The sequence below is a fragment of the Rhinopithecus roxellana genome, chromosome 16, assembly GCF_007565055.1.
Source record: "Rhinopithecus roxellana isolate Shanxi Qingling chromosome 16, ASM756505v1, whole genome shotgun sequence".
Lineage (NCBI taxonomy): Eukaryota > Metazoa > Chordata > Mammalia > Primates > Cercopithecidae > Rhinopithecus > Rhinopithecus roxellana.
Window position 1 is genome coordinate 115,870,889 of NC_044564.1, and position 15,891 is coordinate 115,886,779.

Genomic DNA, 15,891 nt, shown 5'->3' on the forward strand with positions numbered 1-15,891 from the left:
AAAATCCATACCTAACAAAGAAATAGACCTTATATCGCTACAAAGCAACGAGGAAGAGGCTGGGGTCCCCTCGATAACAAATATAGAAACATCAAATAAGGAAAAGGCCAAAAAATACCCAGTTTTACCTACAACTAACGAAAACAAAAGTAAAAATAACCTTAACCCTTCAGAAGTAGACTGGGATAATTTAGAGGAAGAGGCAGCAAAATATCATAATTCTGACTGGCCACAAACTCTTACTTATCCCCCTCCCTATAATAAGGCTTCTGCCCCCGCAGTTTTGGCAGTAATAGATCCAAAAGAGGAGCTTAGAGAAAAAATTGCACAGCTTGAAGAGCAAATAAAGCTCGAAGAACTACATCAGTCTTTAATCACTAGATTGCAGAAATTAAGGACAGGAAGTGAGAGCGTTCAATACCCTAAAGGAATAGAGAAACACTCTCACCCTCAGAGACCCGGACAGCATGTCCCAAAAGAAGGTCGCTTGGTAGTAGGGATAGGGAGGATTCCTCTCCTCAAGACGTTTTTCCAGTAACGGAAACTACAGATGCGCAGGGTCGAGCCTGGAGACACCACAATGGGTTTGAATTTACTGTAATAAAATAACTAAAAACCGCTGTCTCGCAATACGGAGCTACTGCCCCATACACCCTGGCCATAGTCGAATCTGTGGCCGAAAATTGGCTCACTCCCATAGATTGGAATACCTTAGTTAGAGCAGTTCTTTCCAGAGGCGACCATCTGATTTGGAAGTCAGAATTTTATGAAAATTGTAGAGATACGGCCAAGAGAAACCAACAAGCCGGAAATGGTTGGGATTTTGATATGCTAACTGGCTTGGGTAACTACACAGAAACCGATGCTCAGATGCAGTACGATCCCGGACTGTTTTCTCAAATCCAAGCAGCAGCTACCAAAGCCTGGAGAAAACTCCCTGTTAAAGGGGATCCAGGAGCCTCGCTCACGGGGGTCAAACAAGGACCTGATGAGCCCTTTGCAGACTTTGTACATAGACTTTTAACCACGGCCAGCAGAATATTTGGAAATGCCGAGGCAGGGGTGGATTATGTAAAACAATTAGCTTACGAAAACGCTAACCTGGCTTGTCAGGCAGCAATCAGACCTTATAGAAAGAAAACAAACTTAACAGGCTACATCCGCCTCTGTTCAGACATAGGGCCCTCATATCAACAGGGCTTGGCTATGGCTGCTGCCTTTGTGGACAAACCGTAAAAGACTTCCTTGCTAGTAAAAATAAGAATAGCAGGGGGTGCTTTAAGTGCAGAAAAATGGGACACTTCGCTAGGGATTGTAAGGGAGAGCTAGCTAAGACCTTAGAGGCAAAAGCTCCAGGCCTCTGCCCTAGGTGTAAAAGAGGAAAACATTGGTCCAACGAATGTAAATCTAAAACTGACAATCAAGGAAATCCCCTAACACCTCAACAGGGAAACGGATTGAGGGGCCGGCCCCAGACCCCGAAACAAGCTTATGGGGCGGTCAGTTTTGTACCAACCAACCATAATCCGTTTCACAACTTAGTAGAGCAACCCCAGGAAGTGCAGGATTGGACCTCTGTTCCGCCTCCCACACAGTATTAACCCCTGAAATGGGACCTCAAGCCTTAGGTACTGGGGTATATGGACCCCTACCCTCAAACATGTTTGGATTAATCCTAGGGAGAAGCAGCGTCACCATGAAAGGCCTACAGGTCTTTCCGGGAATAGTTGATAGTGATTATATAGGAGAAATCAAAATCATGGCCAAGGCTATTGACAACATCATTATCATTCCTCAAGGGGATAGAATAGCGCAGTTACTCCTGTTACCATTGCTAAAAACAGCTAATAAAGTCCAATCGCCCCTAAGGGGAAAGGGAGGATTCGGATCCTCAGACATCTAATGGGTACAGCCCATTACTAATCAAAAACCCTCTCTCACCTTATGGCTAGACGGAAACTTATTTACAGGACTGATAGACACAGGGGCCGATGTAACAATTATTAAACAACAAGATTGGCCTGCCAGTTGGCCCACTTCAGAGACCTTAACAAATTTACGAGGAATCGGGCAAAGTAATAACCCTAGACAAAGTTCCAAATATCTCACCTGGAGAGATCAAGAAAGTAATTCCGGTCTCATTAAGCCATTTGTTATCCCTGATTTGCCTGTTAACCTTTGGGGTAGAGATCTTCTCTCCCAAATGAGGGTCATGATGTGTAGCCCAAATGATATAGTCACTGCACAAATGTTGGCTCAGGGCTACCACCCTGGGAAAGGGTTAGGAAAAAGAGAAGATGGCATTTTACAGCCAATCCCAGCCATAGGAAAATTGGATAAAAGGGGGCTTGGAAATTTTTAACCGTGGCCATTGACATGCCTGCACCCCAAAAAAGTGCTGACCCAATCACTTGGAAGTCAGATGAACCCGTTTGGGTTGATCAATGGCCACTAACCAATGAGAAGCTTGCCGCTGCCCAACAGTTAGTGCAGGAACAATTAGAGGCAGGACACATTATAGAAAGCAACTCTCCTTGGAACACCCCCATATTTGTCATAAAAAAGAAATCTGGAAAGTGGAGACTCTTACAAGATCTAAGAGCAATAAATACTACCATGATACTTATGGGTGCTCTGCAGCCCGGACTACCCTCTCTGGTAGCAATCCCTCAAGGATATTTTAAAATTATCATAGACCTTAAAGATTGCTTTTTTACAATTCCCCTTCATCCTACTGACCAAAAACCATTCGGCTTTAGCTTACCATCTATAAATTTTAAAGAACCAATGAAGCGATACCAATGGAAAGTGTTACCTCAAGGTATGGCCAACAGTCCCACCTTGTGTCAAAAATATGTGACTACAGCCATACACTCAGTTAGAGAGACATGGAAACAAATATACATTATACATTACATGGATGATATCCTCATAGCAGGAAAAATGGGAGAACAAGTTTTACAGTGTTTTGCTCAACTCAAGCAAGAACTAACCACAGCGGGGTTACAAATAGTTCCAGAAAAAATACAACTACAAGACCCTTATACATATTTAGGTTTTCAAATAAATGGACCTAAAATTACCAATCAAAAAGCTGTTATCCGTAAAGATCAGTTACAAACACTTAATGATTTCCAAAGGCTCCTTGGAGACATAAATTGGCTCCGGCCATACTTAAAACTCACCATGGGAGACTTAAAACCTTTATTCGACACCCTGAGAGGTGACCCCAACCCTAAGTCCCGTAGGTCGTTATCAAAAGAAGTTCTTTTATCACTTAATAAAGTAGAGGCGGCCATTGCTGAGCAATTTGTTACCAACATAGACTATTCACAGCCATTAACCTTTTTAATATTTAACACAACACTGACGCCTACTGGTTTATTCTGGCAAAATAACCCTATTATGTGGGTCCACTTGCCTTCATCACCCAAAAAGGTATTACTCCCCTATTATGATGCCATAGCAGATTTAATTATTTTAGGGAGAGACAATAGCAAAAAATATTTTGGAATTGAACCCTCTACGATCATACAACCTTATTCTAAGCCGCAAATCCATTGGCTAATGCAAAACACTGAAACGTGGCCGATTGCTTGCGCCTCTTATGCCGGTAACTTAGATAACCATTACTCGCCAAACAAGCTTGTCCAATTTTGTAAGCTACATGCTTTTGTCTTTCCTCATGTCATCAGTAAAACACCTTTAGACAATGCCTTATTAGTATTTACTGATGGGTCATCCACAGGAACTGCTGCATATACCTTTGCTGACACCACTGTTAAATTCAAAACCAGCCATACCTCGGCTCAGTTAGTAGAATTACAGGTCCTAATCGCGATGCTGTCAGCCTTCCCTAATCAGGCTCTTAATATTTATACCGACAGTGCATACTTAGGTCACTCAATACCTCTACTTGAGACAGTAGCACAAATTAAGCATGTGTCACATATAGCCAAGTTATTTTTACAATGCCAACAATTAATACATAATAGAACAACACCCTTCTTTCTTGGACACATTAGAGCTCATTCAGGATTACCAGGACCTCTATCCCAGGGCAACCAACTGGCTGATATGGCAACCAAGACGGTAGCCATAGCTACAAATACAAACCTAGCCCAAGCACAGGCTACTCATGCCCTACACCATCTTAATGCTCAAACTTTGAGACTGATGTTTAAAATAACTAGAGAACAAGCAAGACAAATAGTTAAACAATGTCAGACCTGTATAACATACCTGCCAGTCCCTCACTTAGGAATTAACCCAAGAGGACTAGTTCCCAACATGATCTAGCAAATGGATGTCACTCATTATTCAGAATTCGGTAACTTAAAATACGTCCATGTATGTATAGATACATTTAGTGGATTTATACTAGCCACCTTACAAACAGGAGAAGCTACCAAACATGTCATAGCTCATTTACTACACTGTTTTTCCATAGTTGGAAAGCCTAAACAACTAAAAACAGACAATGGTCCTGGCTATACATCCAAAGCCTTCCAAGACTTCTGTCTTAAATTACAAATAAAACACATTACTGGAATTCCATATAACCCTCAAGGACAAGGAATAGTTGAAAGAGCACACCTATCCTTAAAAACCACCATTGACAAAATAAAAAAGGGAGAATGGTACCCTACTAAGGGCACCCCTAGAAATATCCTTAATCACACACTTTTTATTTTAAATTTTTTAAATTTGGACAACCTGAACAGATCAGCAGCTGATCGATTTTGGCATTCTGAGTCCAAAAAACAATTTGCCATGGTTAAGTGGAAAGACCCCTTAGACAACAAATGGCATGGTCCAGACCCAGTGTTAATCTGGGGAAGAGGCTCAGTTTGTGTTTTTTCTCAAACTCATGATGCAGCCAGATGGCTACCAGAGCGACTGGTGAGACAGGTACCTAACAATAGCCAATCCAGGGAGTAATTTTCTCCTTGAGAGTACTCTTTTCCTCTATTGCAGAGATAAACTCCAACTACAAGCCCCTCTGGACCATGGTGCTGATCTGCCAAGCATTCCAGGTTCATGCCGGCTTCGGTAATCCCCATGAGGCCCGTACATATATACAACAATGATACGGTAAGCCCTGTGATTGTTATGGGGGGATGTGACCTCCCCTCCAATTAAGTACCTCTCAACTGTGTCCTGCTCCACTTACACAGCATACCTGCCTAGTAACTCCCTTAAGTGGAGGTGTGTGTCAACCCCAAGAATATCTAGCAGAGGGGGTACCACAACCTGCCCTTGTGACACATTTAAGGCTGCTATGCATAGTTCCTGCTACACTACTTATCAAGAATGTACCTCTGGCGGTAAAACATACTATACTGCTATCTTAACAAGAACTAGAAATCCCACTATAGGGGCCAGCAATGTCCCTACAGTTTTAGGAAATACCAATAACCTTATATCAGCTGGCTGTACTGGAATTGTAGGACAGCCTGTCTGCTGGAATATTCGCCCCCCTCTTCATATCTCTGACGGAGGAGGACCACAAGACAAGGTCCGAGAAATTATGGTATATAAAAACTTGAGGAGTTGCAAAGGTCCCTGTACCCGGAAATTCACTACCACCCCTTGGCCTTGCCCAAAGCCCGAGGGAAAGAGAAAATTGATGCCCAGAGCTTTGACCTCCTCACTGCTACTCATAACCTGCTTAACAATTCCAACTCTAGTCTAGCTAATGACTGCTGGCTGTATCTGCAATCAGGAGATCCCGTTCCTCTTGCTATACCCAGCAATGACTTAAATTATACATCCAATACCCTTTGCACCATAATTCCTCCCCTTAAAGTACAGCCTTTAGAATTTCCTAGTTCCTCTTGCATCTACTCCCCTCCCCTTTTTTTTTTTTTTTTTTTTTTTGAGGCAGAGTCTCACTCTGTCGCCGGGGCTGGAGTGCAGTGACCGGATCTCAGCTCACTGCAAGCTCCGCCTCCCGGGTTTACGCCATTCTCCTGCCTCAGCCTCCCGAGTAGCTGGGACCACAGGCGCCCGCCACTTCGCCCGGCTAGTTTTTGTATTTTTAGTAGAGACGGGGTTTCACCGTGTTAGCCAGGATGGTCTCGATCTCCTGACCTCGTGATCCACCCGTCTCGGCCTCCCAAAGTGCTGGGATTACAGGCTTGAGCCACCGCGCCCGGCCTCCCCTCCCCTTAATAACACTTACGACCTTGATGTAGGATTCAATGAGTTCAATAATTGTTCCACCATAGTAAATATTTTCCAATCGTTGTGTGCCCCAAACAGCTCGGTTTTTATATGTGGTAATAATAGGGCTTATACCTATTTACCTACTAACTGGACAGGACGCTGTATCTTAGCCACACTTTTGCCAGACATAGACATTATCCCTGGAGATGAACCTGTGCCTATCCCAGCTATAGATCACTTTTTAGAAAGAAACAAAAGGTCAATACAATTTATCCCCTTACTTGCAGGATTAGGCATCACTACTGCCGTAGCAACTGGGGCTACAGGCCTAGGGGTTTCTGTTACTCAATACACCAAATTGTCTCGCCAACTGATCTCAGATATGCAGGCCATTTCAAGTACTATACAAGATTTACAAGATCAGGTAGATTCTCTGGCAGAAGTAGTGCTCCAAAATAGAAAAGGCCTAGATTTACTAACTGCAGAACAGGGAGGCATCTGCTTGGCTTTACAGGAAAAGTGCTGTTTCTATGCCAACAAATCCGGGATCGTCAGAGATAAAATCAGGCGTCTACAAGAAGACCTAGAAAAATGACGAAAAGAAATAACCGATAACCCGTTTTGGACTGGGTTCCATGGACTCCTTCCCTATCTTATGCCATTCCTGGGCCCCCTGCTTTGCCTATTGCTCTTACTCTCTGTAGGACCTTTGGTCTTCAATAAGCTCATGACATTCATTAAGCAAGTCGAGGCTATCCAAGCGAAACCTATACAGGTCCATTATCATTGCCTAGAACAAGAAGATCGCGGTGGTTCATACTCACACCCATTATGACCACCTTCCCTATGCGCTGAACTGGACAGCCAATGACGGGTAAGAGAGTATCATCTCTCACTAACCTAAGACAGGAGGGCCGTCATAAGCTACTGCCTAATTCCATGACGGGTACCAGTGAGGAGATGCATTACTCCAACCTAAGACAGGCGCAGTTCCCGAGGGACAATCTTCTAGCCACAATTATATATAAAAAAGGGGGACCTGTCCAGAGCCATGAGGCCCGGAATTAGCCGACCTCTGTTGTTGATCTCCGCAAAGCGGAGACAAGATGGCACATTTCCAGGTTCTTCATTAACAACCTTTCCCACGCATGCCTAAACTTTTCCCGCGCGCGCCTAAACTGTTCCCGCGCGCGCGCCAACCTTTCCCGCGGGCGCGCAAACTTTTTTGCGCCCAGGAAGATATGCAGCCTACGGCGCAGGCGCAATCCCGCGCCCGGGAAAATTACCAACCAACGGCGCATGCGCGATTGTAATTTGAGAAAACCCGGCCCCCCGTTACCGCCCAGGCCCAACCTCTTCCCCTGCCAGCCTATATAAGGCATTGCACCGCCACCATTAAACGAGACTTGATCAGGCTATTTGTCTTGTCTCCATTTCTCGTGTTTTCTTGTCTCCTCCATTCCCACTCCCCCTTCCAGCATCCATTCGACTGTCCTGCAGGTCGGGACATACATATATAAGTATGACACACATACACACACATACGTCACCGTACATTTTTGTGTCTGTTTATTGTAAGCTTTTTCCAGACTCCTACTCTGTTTCATCTCAGATCCTAAAACCAGCTGACATCCAGTAGCAACCAACATACCCAGGCTAAGCCAGGATTTGAAAGCAGGCCAGGAAGAAATGATAAGCAAAGCAACAATAAGAAATGAACAAGTGATGGTATTCCCTACACCCTGACTTGCTGGTTTGGATCTGAATGGCTCAGGCACCGAGTCAGCGGCATTTTCTCCCCATGCTCTGAGTGGCTGTAACATGGGGATAAACATAGCGCCCATTTCACAGGCTTGTTGGGAGGACTGAATGAGGCCATATCTGTGTCATGCTCTGCCCAGTGCCTGGCAGATGTAAAGCACTTGATGTTATTAGAAAGCTGGACGGACTGTGGCTTCCTCACTCATCCCTGAGTTTCTTCTGGGTGACACCTTGAAGCCACTGTGGAGAGGTCTCATCATCTCATTTCCCTCCTGTGCTGTTCTGGCTTTGTGTATGTGGCACTGAAGGTAATTGCTCTTATTTTCCCAATGCAACAGATGAGGAATCTGAGGGTCAGAGAGGCTGATGTCACAGTCTTTGATCTTGACTTCTATAGTCTCTTCCTCTCATTGTGTTGGAAGCATTTCTCCAGGTTGAGCTCACTTTTAAGGGTTGAGATTACTTTTAAAGGCTGCACAAAACCTCATCCAATGATATCATCTCTTTCCTTTTGCTAGGAAGTCCACAGAGAGATTGGGCAGTGAGCTTGGAGGTGCTCCTGCTACTCTCACTTCTAACTCCTTGGCCTCTGTCGACTCCCTCATTACGCTCCATGGAGCAGACATGTGCCTCTGGCCTCTTGCCTTGTCCCCAGAATCTGAAGTCAGCAGCCCTCCCTCCTACACAAGGTGTCTGTGAGAGACACTGCCTTTACTATAATTACCTACTGGTTATCATCTTCTCTGCTACGCAGTCAGATTCATGAAGGTGAGAACCATATCCATATATATATATATATTTCAGATGGAGTCTCGCTGTCACCCGGGCTGGAGTGCAGTGGCACAATCTCAGCTCACTGCAACTTCTGCCTCCTGGGTTCAAGCGATTCTTGTGCCTCGGCCTCCCAAATAGCTGGGATTACAGGCATGTGCCACCACACCCAGCTAATTTTTTTGTATTTTTAGTAGAAACGGGGTTTCGTCACATTGGCCAGGCTGGTCTTGAACTACTGATCTCAGGTGATCCTCCCACCTCCGCATCCCAAAGTGCTAAGATTACAGGCGCGAGCCACCACGCCCGATCCGTATTTTTTTGTTAATGTTAAGCACTTGAAATGCTACAATGTGTCATCTCAAGTCTTTACTCTGTGCCAGGTCCTACTTCCTGAGACACAGGGGCCCTGTAGAAATGAGAACCTGAAGGAAGCCAGGTGCAAATGGCACATCCAATTCAGTGTCCACCCTATACGCTCGGAGCCGGAAAAGAGCAGGTGATCAGAACCTCTAGGATTGACCAGCTGAACAGGCTTCCCAGAACCCAGCATGAGCCCTGGCAAAGGGGAGACATCAGAAAGTGTTTGCTGAATGAATGGATGAATGAATGAATGAACAAGTGCACCAAGATTCATGGAGGCAATGCTCCCTGGTTTTCATCTCACGGAACAAATAGAAAATGATATGTGAATGGCCCACTGGGTATATGGAAAAAGGCTTCTCATAACAGAGGAGACCCCCCTGACACCAGGGGCTGCACCTATCCCGGCCCTCCCTCCTGACCTACCTGTGTATTGGCCCCGGAAGGTGACCCTGTCTGGCCATCCAGCACTGGCCATCCCTCTCTTTCCATCCCGAGCTGCCTGTGGACTGTCCTTGGTGGTCTTGCTCTTCTCAGAGAACAGTGGCGGGGAGGGCAGCTCAGATTCTGAACCTGAGGTGGAAAAAGTGGGGCATCACAGGGGGCAAGGCGTGGGGTCACACAGCTCAAGGAGTGGGTATACCGTGAGTTCAGGCTCTGGGGCAGATGCCTGGGTTTTAATCCCTAATCTCCTCCTTAGGAGTAACAGCTGGCATTTCCAGAACCCTGCTCCCGTGCCAAGCGCTAGTCTAGACGCTGTGTGTGTGCCATGTTGGGCATCTTCACAGCAATCCCACGAGGTGGACACTGTTATAACTACACGGTGAGCTGTCGTTTTAACTGCTCAGAGCAGGTAAACAACTCGGCCAAGGACAAGTGGAGGGGAGCTCGGTTGATCCCGGCTACTGACTCCAGAGCCCTGATCCTTTAGCACGTCCCCTGCACTCACTGGGCTTCAGCACCCTTATCTGTGAAATGTGGATAATATGACCACCTTGCAGTGGAGGTTAAGCAAGATGGTAGCTACAAAGTCCTTACAGACATCCTACACACAGTAGGTGTGCAGGACATTAGAAGTGCACTGTGCTGCATAGCACTGTAATATCCTAAAACAGATGCACAAAAACCCTTCTCCAAGTTTCCTTGAATGCTGTTGCTGTGGTCCCTGACCACTGAGCCAATATACTCAGACTGCGGCCTCTGGAAATCAGCCTTGGCAGGTGGTCACTTACTCAGGGACAGTCGGGGCACCTCCCGAGGCACTGAGGAAGACCGGGCTCGCTGCCTTCCTGCAGGGACAATCTGCTCTTCACCTCTAGGCTCACCAGGCAATCTCTCTGTGGATTTACTAGCAAAAGGAAAGAGAGATGATGTCACTGGATGCGGTTTTGTGCGGCCTTTAAAGGTGATTTGTGAGAAGCTCAACCTGGAGAAATACTTCTAACACGATGGAAGGAAGAGAGTGAAGAAGTCAAAGCCAGACTCTGAAGTCAGTTTCACAGAAAATGGCTCTGAGCCTCTCTGACTCTCAGTTTCCTCATCTGTCAAGTGGGGATAATAAGAGCAATTACCTCAGAGGGGTATAAAAAGATAAATGAGAAAATGTTCAGATAAAACCCTTCATCAAGTGGTCTCCCATAGAAACACTCAAAAGAAGCCAGCTGATTTTATGTCATTGTTATAAATGAACCAACACCGAATTAGTGGGTGAGAGGGTAGGCATCCTGGCAATGTCCTAACTCTTTGATTGGGTGGTGGGTCCAGGGATATTCACTGTATTACTCTTTATTATTATTATTATTATTATTATTATTATTATTATTATTGAGACAGAGTCTCTCTCTGTTGCCCAGGCTGCAGTGAGGTGGCACGATCTCAGCTCACTGCAACCTCCACCTCCCGGGTTCAAGTAATTCTCCTACCTCAGCCTCCTGAGTAGCTGGGATTACAGGCACGCACCACCACGCCCGGCTAATTTTTGTATTTTTAGTAGAGATGGGGTTTCACCATGTTGCTCAGGCTGGTCTCGAACTCCTGAACTTGTGATCTGCCCCCCCCCCCCCCCTCGGCCTCCCAAAGTGCTGGGATTACAGGTGTGAGCCACTGCGCCTGGCCTATTCTTTATTATTAACATAAATGTTTATATTCTTTTGTGTATCAAATACTGCACAGTGAACAAATTCTACAGTGAATGAATGAATGAGTGAGCGAGGGATGTGGCAGTGCCTGAGTCCATATGTCTGGGGACAGCCAGAAGCCAGCCAAGACTATCCTCTGTAGCTGCCACCAGGACAGAGGTGAGAGTTTTGAGGTCACCCACCTGCCATAATGGGAGCCCCAGGTGGCTGGGGAGTCCGCTGGTCGGCCGCGGGTCCGGGCGGGGCGGTCAAAGACAGACGCTGGGCATGTTGGGCTGCCCTGGGGTGGCTGGTGCAGGCTGTCCTCCAGCCGCAGACGGAGCCGGGATACCTCTTCTTGCAGTTCACGGATGGCCTGGCTGGGGTTGAAGTGGAGACAGAAACAAAGAACAGAGGCATGAGGAACAGAGCTGCAGCCACCCCAGAGTATGCCAGGATGTGGCAGGCTTTGTCCCTTCCCAGCAGGCACACGGTCTAGCTTTGCTGTCAAATGATTCTAGAACTTTCCTGTGCAACACTTTTCTTGCTACACAACTTGACACCTTTCTGAGTTCATGTCCCTGTGCATTCAGTGAACAAAACAGAACCTTTCTTTGAAGTTTCCCCTTCCTAACACACAGAGTCTGAGTAGCTGCTCAAAACACCAGTGACAAATTCTCGAGATGGAGATGAGGACGCAGCATAGAGAGGGCCTTAGCTACAGTTCCGCCATAAAACACCAACCTTCACTCTCTGTCCAGGCCCAGCTCCTCTCCCTACCACCGTGCAAGCCCATCTCTCCAGACCTGGCGGAAGATGCTTGTCCACCGTCTCCCCATACAAACATCGAGCTGCCAGCAGAAAAGAAGGAAGCGGGCTTCCTGTCTTATAACCCCTGAGGCCCTGCACCTCGTGGGCACTCAGGAAACAGTATTGCAGTGGATCTGGGCTTTGAGACAGAGCAGAATAAAGTGGTCTGTGTGGAGAGCGGACAGGGAGACACCTTGATGCTTCCTAGCACCACCTGAACCAAGAGGGCTGACTGAGGCAGCTGGAAGCTGTCTGCAAGGCTGAAGTAAATCCTGGTGAAACCCCCAATGTAGTCCAACCTCCAGCCGCCAGCATTGAGAGAGTAAATCCTGTTTGCGTTTCTCTCCAATCAGTCCCTGCATCTCCAGGGTCTCATTCTGTGGGCATTGCTGGCACTGCAGCAGACAATTCCACCCAGACACCCCTCCCCACAAGACCCCCCTCAACCACAGAGCAGCGTTAGAGCCTGGGCTCAGCAAGGCCACCCTCCAGGCTGATGCCGCCTCAACATCTATTCCTTGGTCTGACTTCGGGGGTGGGAATTCCCATCAGGGCCATTCTTGCCTGGTGGCCCCTGGACTTGTGGGTGAGTGTCTCCTGGTGCCGCCTCCAGCAGACATGAGCGCTCAGACGAGTGTGTCAGAAGCAGTGGAGGCCTCCTCCTGGCTGTGCCCCAGCGCTGAATGTGTGTGTCTGAGGGCAACGGGTTCCCTTGGTAATCCCCAGGGAGACACTTGCTCGTGTTTCTGAGGCAAAGCCATGAGGGCAAGGGTGGGCGGTGGCTACTGGAGAGTGACATCTCCCCGCCCCCAGTTAACTCCTGAAAGGGAGAGCTCTGGCTCCCAGTCAGAAGGCACTAAATAAAGACTTACAAGGCCAGGGGCGTGAGTCAACCAGTTGGGTATCTCAGTCTCCCTGATGTAACTCTTTAGTTTCTTACTGGCACTTAACATTCATCTTTCTCTGCAAAGTTACTCCCCTGTCTGCACATGGCATCAACATCCACCTGACTGGCCAGACAGAAATCTGAGTCACTCCAGACCCTCTCCTTCCCTGAACACCCCTGAAGTTAATCAGTTACCAAGTCTCATGGGCCCAACTTCCAAAATACCTTTCCAAATGAATCCCTTCTTCCCCTCTGTAGGGGCCCTCCCCGAGAACCCAGGCCCCAACATCTCTCTCCTGGATAAGGCAGCCTTCTCTGCAGTCTCTTGGCCTCTATTCTCACCCTGCTGGTGGCCAGAGAACTCTAAAACATAAAACTGCCTATGCTACGTCCCTGCTTGAAATCCCCTTCCCTGTTCTCTCAGCCTTTGTGCACTCACAGAACATGCAGTGAACGTCTCCCCTTATCCACAGCCTTCAGGCCCTGTAGGATCTCCCATAGGTCTCTCCTATCTACCCCTCTCTTCCTTTACTGCTCAACACCCCACTCCCTCACACTAGAGGATCTGGCCGACTGTTTAGCAACTCCAAGGTGATGGGCACTCTCTCACCTCTAGGCCTTTGCACATGCCATTCTCTCCGCTGAAAATACTCTTCTACCTCTCTTCCTTCTGATTCTGCTGAGATACCACTTCCTCCAGGAAGCCCTCCCTGAAGCCTCTACTGGACTAGATGCTTCTTCCCTATGCTCCAACAGTCCTTTAGTCCTCTGCCATCACCATACTTATCACAATGGGGGGCATCACTGCCTGTTTCTTTGTATGTTCATCCTACAAGATGGTAAGCCTTACGAGGCCTAGGATAGAGTCTAGTCCACTATTGTATTCCCAAGGCCTGGCATACCCTACAGAAACAAGCCTCTAATTCCTCCACTGATGTCGGGAGCCTGCAGAGGTAGACTTACTAAACTCCGACAAGGAAGCCAAACGCCAGCAGCTGGACACAACTTTGCATGTAGGCAACATGACAGCCTCATGACTGTTTGAGCCAAAGAAGCCTTGGCTGGGCCACAGCTGAGCAGTCTCCCCAGCGCATCCCGGGACAGACACCTCCTCCAGCAAGGGCATGTGAGTGGTCATTGGCCAAAAGCAACTAAGGGGAGATGTGAGAGAACTGATCAAGTGATTTTACCATTTCTGCTCAGCCAAGGAAGTGGAACTTTCTTAGTAGAAAAAATGCATACTAACCAAAAACAAGAAAAGAAAAACTCAGAAGGCAGTAGCTTCTGGGTCCATACAATCAATGGGCAAATTGCAGAAAAGATACCCCTGGAAAGGACAGGCTTGTCTTGGAAGGGAGATGATGGGGAGAGAGGGGAGAAGTTTCAGCACCAGAAAGGTGAATCTTTAGGTCATTTTCCACTGGCTAGAGAAGTGTCCTCGATGTCTAGATCAATGAGGTCCCATAGAAACGCTGGTAACTGGGAGCCTGGTCCCACCACAACCATCTGTGTGAGCTGGGCAGGTCTCTACCTCCACCCCCTAACACATCGCATCATGCTCCCATCTGTATGATGAACTTGAATCCCCAGGATCCAAGTGTCTAACTTACTCTCGCCCTGCCCTGGTGAGCAGGAAGTTGGGGATGGTCTCTGTTGGTCCACGGGGCAGAGGGGCAGCGGCAGTGGTGGGGGTTGGGGGTGGGCTGATTGTCTTGCTGGGAAGGAGCTCTTCAGAAATCCGTTTGTGCCCTTCAAACTCTGAGCCAGGAACCGCTAGGGAGGCAGAGAGAGAACCCAAAGTGAGTTTAAGCAGAGAGAACTTCCAAGTTCACACCTGTGCAGGTGGAATGATGGGGGAAGCGAAGAGACGGTGCCCAGTTCAAGGTCACAAAGGAAGTCCCTGATGAGGCCAGTGACCCACACTGACCTCCAAACCAGAAGATCTAGATTTTGCTGGGAGTGTGGGGTGCTGAGCTGGGCCTGCCCCGCTGTTTCTAACCAGAACCCCTCCTCCCACCCACCATGACACCATCCAAGTCTTCAGGAATTTCCCCTGCAAAGAATTAACCGCTTCTTCACTTGGTTCACCCAAGACTTGATCACCTTCTCACCGTGTTGTTGTGGGGCTGGCTTCAGAGCCTCTGAAATTACAGTCACCTCTTTCCATGTATGCATGTTTCTGGGGAGAGCATTAATAACTTTTAACGAATCTCCCAAAGGGATGGGTGGCCAAAGGTTAAAAACCACTAATCCAGCTCCTGCATTAAAAGCAATGAACTGGCCAGACATGGTGGCTCATGCCTGTAATCCCAGCAATCTGGGAGGCTGAGATGGGAGGATTGCTTGAGCCCAGAAGTTCGAGTCTAGCCTAGGTAATATAGAAAGACCCCATCTTTGCAAAAAAATTATATATATATATAAAAAATTAGCTGGATGTGGAGGTATGCCCCCTTGGACCCAGCTACTTGGGAAGCTGAAGCAGGAGGATCGCTTGAGCCGGGGAGGTCAAGGCTGCAGTGAGCCATGATGGTGCCACTGCTCTGCAGCCTGGGTGACAAAGCAAGACCCTGTCTCAAAAACAATAAATAAATAAATAAATAAAAAATAAAAGCAATGAAACCCTTGGAATACTACTCAGCAATATATAAAGGAGCTATTAATACACAGAATAATCTAGATAAATCTCCAGAGAATTATGCTGAGTAAAAAGCCAATCCCAAAAGGTTACATAGTATATGATTCTACTTATAGAACATTCTTGAAATGATAAAATTATAGAAATGGAGAACAGATTAGTGCTTACCAGGGGTTAAGGACAGACTGGGGGCAGGAGGGAAGTGAGTGTGCCTATGAAAGGGCAGCATGAGGCTCCTTGTGGTGATGGAACGTTCTGTATCTTGACTGCATCAGTGTCAACATCTGGCTGTGACACTGTACTTTGCAACATATTATCACTGGGGGAACTGAGTAAAGGCACATGGGATCTCCGTGTATTATTTCTTATAACTGCATGTG

General features: G+C 47.2%; 1 protein-coding gene across 3 annotated transcripts in view; it reads right to left on the minus strand.

Annotated features, from left to right (window-relative positions):
• AKNA (AT-hook transcription factor) overlaps window positions 1-15,891 on the minus strand; it is a 70,612-nt gene that overhangs the window by 8,939 nt on the left and 45,782 nt on the right. For all 3 annotated transcript variants that reach the window (XM_030920153.1, XM_030920154.1, XM_030920152.1), the window contains 4 exons: window positions 14,487-14,649; window positions 11,384-11,560; window positions 10,296-10,411; window positions 9,490-9,636 (listed from right to left, as the gene is read on the minus strand). In XM_030920153.1, the coding sequence (XP_030776013.1) occupies window positions 9,490-9,636; window positions 10,296-10,411; window positions 11,384-11,560; window positions 14,487-14,649 (603 nt within the window). The remainder of the gene's footprint in view (window positions 1-9,489; window positions 9,637-10,295; window positions 10,412-11,383; window positions 11,561-14,486; window positions 14,650-15,891) is intronic.